General features: G+C 43.4%; 1 protein-coding gene across 7 annotated transcripts in view; it reads left to right on the forward strand.

The window, feature by feature from the left end:
* The window catches only part of ASTN2 (astrotactin 2), an 841205-nt gene extending 839638 nt beyond the window's left edge, over positions 1–1567 (forward strand). For all 7 annotated transcript variants that reach the window (XM_087419200.1, XM_087419201.1, XM_087419203.1 and 4 more), the window contains one exon: positions 1262–1567. In XM_087419200.1, the coding sequence (XP_087275326.1) occupies positions 1262–1499 (238 nt within the window). In that variant the 3' untranslated portion in view covers positions 1500–1567. The remainder of the gene's footprint in view (positions 1–1261) is intronic.
* Positions 1568–6600: the final 5033 nt, after the last annotated feature.

Raw genomic sequence — 6600 nt, forward strand, 5'->3', positions numbered from 1 at the left:
GTGAGCTGGGAAAGGGACATTCCTTTTCTTCTCTAAGCCTCTGTTTCCACATCTTTAATGTAACTAGGTCATACTAGGTCAGTGGTTCTCAAAGGGGGCAATTTGGCAATGTCTGGAGATAATTTTTTTGTCATGACTGGGGTTGGGGGTGCTATTGGCACCTGGTGGGCAGAGGCCTGGGGATGCTGCTAAACTTCCTACAAGACAGCCCCTACCACAATTTTCTAGCCCAAATGTCAATAGTACCACTGTTGAGAAACCCTGGACTAAGTGATCTTAAGGATCCTTGCTAGCTTTCATTTTCTGTGTAGCCATGATCCTCTCTCTGGTGCTGCATAAAGAGCTCTAGATAAATTCCTAATGATGATCACCACAGTAAAGGGTGATTCTTGCTTAGACTAGTGTTCAGTATGACCTTGATCCTCAGACACCATCATAATAATTCTTTATGGTAGTAGCTATCATTTATTGGGAGCTTACTCTGTGCCGGGCTTTGGACATTTCTCATATTTAATCTCACAGCCAACTTATGAGTGAGACAACCATCACTATTTTAGAGATGAGAAAAATGAGATAGAGAAGTTCTGACTTGGGGACATATATATTAAGGCTTTGAGGAAAGAGAAGCACAGAGGGCGAGATTTTCTCCTGAGTGTTAGAGAATTCGAAAAGCAAGAAAGAGACAATTAGAGAGGGACTTTGTGGGTATTCAGACCTAGATCCCAACACCCAACTCCAGTGGTCAATTTGATGTTTGATTTTGGTTAAGTAATGTCATTTTTCTGAGCCTAAGGCCCCACACCCATTAAGTATGAGTGGAAAGAACAATATGTTCAGGGATATTGTGAAGATTACATAAAAATTTGAGATGTATATAAGGTACTTACCCAAGTGTCTAGCACATGGTAAGTGTCGATAAATTTTAGTTGTTGTTTATCCTTATTATAATAATTTCTACTTGGTAAGAGTCCTAAGGCTGCTTACCTTATAATTCTTATGACTCTTATATCTTAGAAGTGAAAAGGCCAGGTCAAAGGATAGATTTCTTTCATTTTTTACACATGGCATACACAGTTGAAGAGGACAGGTTCTAAGGTGGTTTTTGAATAGGTGTTTGAAATCCCACACTCAGGTCAAGAATGGATAGGAAATTGTTAGGACAGGAAGTCCTCATTTGTCTGTTTACCTTTATTTGCCACCTGAAAGGCCTAAACCTTGATCTGGGCTTCTTCCTTCATTACTGTCTCCTCCTGCCTTTCAGGAAGGCCCACCTGATCCTGCGGCGGCTGGAGAGGGTGAGCAGCCACTGCTCCAGCCTCCTGCGAAGCGCCTACATCCAGAGCCGCGTGGACACAGTGCCCTACCTTTTCTGCCGCAGCGAGGAGGTCCGGCCTGCGGGTATGGTGTGGTACAGCATCCTCAAGGACACCAAAATCACATGCGAGGAGAAGATGGTGTCCATGGCCCGAAACACGTACGGGGAGTCCAAAGGCCGGTGAGGGAGGGTGCCGCCCTCCATGAGCACAGAGACTCTCCGTGGGAGGGGGAGCAGTACTCTCGTGGATGCTGGGGCCTGGGTGGGCTGGGGGACAGCTGAGGATGGGCCTGGCAGATGAGGCTTGCCAGCAAGGCCAAAGCAAACTCTTTCTCTTGTGGATAGGCGACAGAGAACTTTGTAACCACTGGAATTATCCATTTTTCTCTACCTTTTATTTTTTTCTAAGATATTATTTGACTCTGTCAAAGTCTCTCCCTTTTAAACTTTTTCTTATGGATGGTGGTCAGTCTCAAGGCAGGAGCTTTCAGGTGGAGACCAAGCGGCCTTTGCTCTTCTTCCTTCCTCCTGCCACACTCAGCTTCCTTCCTACCATGGACCCCTGGAGGAGACCTATGGAGAGACAATTGGACCTCTTCAGCATCAGGAAGGAGGCCCCGAGGATTGTTGCAGTGAGGAAGCTTGGGTCTTTAGGACTTTTTTTTCCAGACGTTATTGAGTTTGCAGGATCCCTGCCTCTTCCTGCTACCTGTGGGTCTACTCAGAGTCCCTACAGGACTTTCCATGCATTAAAAATTCCTATTGTCTCTCTTTCTGCTTGGGTGGTGTTTCTTACCAAAGGGGGACCTCTAATTATTCACTCAATAAATATTTATTGATTATCTACTATATGCCAGGCACTGGGCATGTAACTAAAGACAGAGATGCTCCCTTCCCTCAGGGAACTTATAGTCTAATGGAAATTATAGAGAAGAAATCTGGTAATTTCAGGCCGAGGTAGGAGAAGAATGGGGGTTCTTGGAACTCAAATGTTGGGTCATGAGACAAACTGGAGGGGTTCTGAAATGCTTTCTTGAAAAAGTGATGCCTAAATTCAAAGAATGGGGAGGAATAAGCCAGGCAGAGTGGGAAAGGATGGTATTTGTTCCAGGCAGATGGGATACCATGAGCAAAAGCCTGTAGATAATAAAACATAACTTATTCAAGGGCTGAAAACACTTTTATTGAGAATAGAGATCAAAGTAGGAAGTAGTAAGAGGTAAGGCGGGGACCTATGCAGAGCATTGGAAGCCTTGGACAAAAGGTTTGACAGTATTTGAAGTAACTGAGAGCCACTGAAGAAAGTTAGCAAGGGAGTGAAATAGTCAACTTGCTCTTTAAGAAAAACCATTCAAGCTACAAGTGGAGGTGGGACTGGAGAAAGCCCAAAAGAGGGTGACTATTATCATTTTCCAAGCAAGAAGTGATGGTATTTTGGATCCTGAGGTCACTGGGGAGACATTCCACCATTGGCGTCTCCTTTTAAGTGGCAATTGTGTTGCTTCCAGTGTGTTATCTGGGAGAGTAATGAGTACAAAGATGCATTATAGAGTCTTCACATCCTGGCAATAGTTCAGAGAAGCAAGCTTGCTAGAGGAAATGGGACGTAGGTCAGGTATTTCATAATACAAGGATGACACCAGTTAAAGAGCAGAGACTAGAACACGATGAGAATTCAGAGAGAGAAAGATACTGTATATAAGTAAAATGTAAGCAGTTAAAAATATGCCTACTTCTCAATTTTGATGTGTGCTGATGAGATCAACAATCCAGTTCCTGGAAACCAACATGCTGAGTTTTTCCCCCCAGGACTCTAATCCACATGAGGAAACAAAGCAGAGGGAGATTCTTCCAAACAACTCAGATGCTTAGAGATCTGCTCCACTTCAACAATCTAAGCTCAAAGGTGCTCTTTTAAGAAGTTTTATTATTATTGGATTTACATTTCTCAACTATGTAGGTGGAATTTAGATGAATAAATACCCCCTTCAGTATTGATGATTCTTCTCCTCCCGGGGATGGTATATTCAGAAAAGAACCAACATCTTACCAAAAAAGAAAAAGGAAAAAGAAGGAAAGAAAAGTAATGGAGTTACCATTCATTGAGTACTTCCCTGTCTTTGTCAGTTGCCTGTCTTAGTTATGGTATAACAGAATACCACAGACTAGGTGACATAAGCAATGCAAATTTGTTTCTCACAGTTCTGGAGGCTGGGAAGTCCAAGATCAAGGCGTCAGCAGATTTGATGTCTGGTGAGAGCTGGTGAGTTCATAGGCAGCCATCTTCTTGCTGTGTCCTTACATGGTGGAAGGAGAGAGGGAGATTTCTGGAGTCTCTTTCATAAGAGCACTAATCCTACTCATGAGGGCTCCACCCTCCTTACCTAATCACTCCCAAAGGCCCCATCTCTAAATACCATCACATTGGGAATTAGGTTTCAACATATGAATTTTAGGAGGACACAAACATTCAGTCCATAGCATTGCCACATGCCATGCCCTGTTCTAAATTCCTCTCGTGTATACCCTGTCCTGAATGCTAGGTCTGGGGCCTTCACCAAGTCACCCTATTGCTGTAGCTTTCCATTGTCTTAACACGACCTGGGAAAAATTTGGCTCAACAGTTGCAGAAAGTTAAACTCCCCAACATGCTGGGGCTATAATTTGAGCTTGATTAAGTTTGAGTCTGACTCTGCCACCATTCACCAGCCTTTGCCCTTGGGTGAGTAATTTGACATCTGAACCCCAGTTTCCTTATCAACAAAATGAGGTCAATGATAGTCTGTCCCCATGGGGTTGTTTGTGAGGTTTGAGTGAGATAGGAATTATAATGCACCCAGAATAATATATAGCAGGGTCTTGTGTTTTCTCCCAATAGACAATATGCATAATGCTATTAACCTTGGAGGAATTACTAGGAAACTTTATCTGGGAAAGGCCTAGAGAATTCTGATTAAGAGAAGGAATTAATGACTAGCAGCCCTATGAGGTATATGAATTGTAAATAGTATCAATACTTTAACTCAAAGAGAAGTGGCCACGATGGTGGAACTTAATGCAATAGCAAGAGACCCAAGGAGAAGTATGTGGTTTTCTCGGAGGCTCTCACAGACAGCTGTGGCCCCTGGATAGCTGTGCAGTTTGCCAAAGTTAGCTGGCCCCTGAGAATATCCACCATCGGGCTGTCCCCAACTCGTTCTCCTGTCCATGGCCCTCTCTGGTTTCAACCTCCTTTTCCTGGAACTGTGGAGCCTGTTGCCCTTCCCAGCCACCATAAGGCTCTCTGGAGTGAGATTCCAGAAACCTGGCAAGATAGATGTGTGTGTCTGTGCCCTGCCAAGGCAGGAAAGGAGGTTAGACCAATATTTGTTAAGATGTTTCACTGGAGGGAAAAAAAAGAAAAACTCTTGAAGTGCAAATGAGGCTACTGGGTCCAGCACCCTGGCCTCTGCACTGCCAGATTGATTCATGTGCTGCCATGGAAAATGCCAGGGGAGCTCATGTCCCACTATGCTGGCAAAGATGGGGCTTTTCATGTGGTCTCCATCATTGAAGAAAGAAGTTGTAAACACACAGAGATATGTGTTAGGAGTGCTCAGGAAATTGCCCCTAGATGACCCCCATCCTCTGTATGGTCAAGAAGTGTCTTCTCTAGGCAGGCTCCATGATAAAGAGTGGACTGCATAGACAAATGCTGATAACTACCGTTTAGGGAGTCCTCGTCATATCAATGACCCTACACACTTATCTCATTTAACCACGTGCAAAACAGCCTTGAGATAGTATGATTACCATTTTCCAATTAAACAAAGTGAGGTTTAGACATGTTGAATAACCTGCTCTAAATCCTATAGTTAGTAAGTAATGATGTTTCAATACTGAAATCTAAACTTGGGCAGACTAAGTATTTAAGACTGGTGAGCACTGTGCTTACTCCTCATAGGGCAAATGGGTGCAGCTCCCCCCTTCTCCATCTTAAGTCAGAAGCTAAGTCCCTGTAACTTCCAACCAATGCCTGAGTACTAATTTCCAGGTTTGGGGTATTGAGATGAATAGGACCCAGATCTTGCCCTTAATGAACTCCTAGAACTTAGCTGACTAAATACAGTGTGATAAAATCAGACATTTTGGAATCGAGCCAATCTGGGCTTAAATATTGGCTGTGCAATTTACAGTGAGGAGAGTATGGACCCTGAGAGAAATGTGTAAGGCAAACTCAATAGGTCTTGCTAATTAAGAGGGTTGGGTTAGCTAACATTAACTTAACCTCTGTAAGCCTCACTTTTTTCGTCTATAAAGGGGTTGAGTACACTACCTCAAAAGACTGCTGGGGAGATCAAATTAGATAATATATATAAAGCCATTGGGGGCTTGAAAACACAAGCTGTCGATAAGTGGTTATTACAATGGATTATTTACATGAGAAAGGAAGGGTGCAATTAACTCTGCCATTGGAAGGCATTCATCAGGAGAGTCTTCATAGTCAAAGGATGTATAAAAGTTCAGTTAAGTAGAGCAGTAAAGAAAGGGCATTATGGCCAGAGAGACCAGCATATCAATTAAAGAGTGCCATGTTTGAGAGATGGTGATCAAGTGATATGGGCTGAGAGATGGAGGGTATATTTGAAGAGGTTGGCAGAGCCACATTGGTCATTGGAAAGCATTAGATTGAAAGCAGGAATCTACATGGGCAGATAAGCATTTTGAAAAGATACCTCTGGCTGCAGAGTAGGAGAGTGGAGAGAAGGGAGAGAGCCAGTGGCATGGAGACTAGATAGGATAGGATAGATAGGATAGGATAAGATAGGAGAGTAAATAAATGTTGTTTGGGAGGGAGATGAGGATGCCTGAGCTAGGGCCATTGCAATGGTGAGGCTGGATCTGAGTGGTATTAAGAAGGTTGACTCAATAGGACTTGGTAACTAAGACTACCAGGAACTTGGGTCTTCCCTTTCCTGTCTGGTGTCTGAGTGTTAGACTGGGCAGAACTGATTGAGGCATGAAGTGGATGACAAATCACACGGGCTCAATGGACAGTGCATGGATGAGGCATGATTTACATCATGCAGATACAGTAAATGGAACGTAAGAGAGCCAAGAATATCATTTATGTGGAAACCATGCATGGGCCTGTGTGTAACTATGCATGAATGTGTTATGACTTCCAAATGCAGGTATGTGAACCATAGTAAGAGGCTGTGTAAAGCCAGTGTAGAATCTTGTGGAAGAGTGAAGTACTGTATTTATGAAAAGAGTGCTGAATTCTTCATCATCACTGTCGTCTC

This window comes from Ceratotherium simum, chromosome 29, assembly GCF_057802395.1.
Source record: "Ceratotherium simum simum isolate JZ-2026a chromosome 29, ASM5780239v1, whole genome shotgun sequence".
Classification (NCBI taxonomy): domain Eukaryota; kingdom Metazoa; phylum Chordata; class Mammalia; order Perissodactyla; family Rhinocerotidae; genus Ceratotherium; species Ceratotherium simum.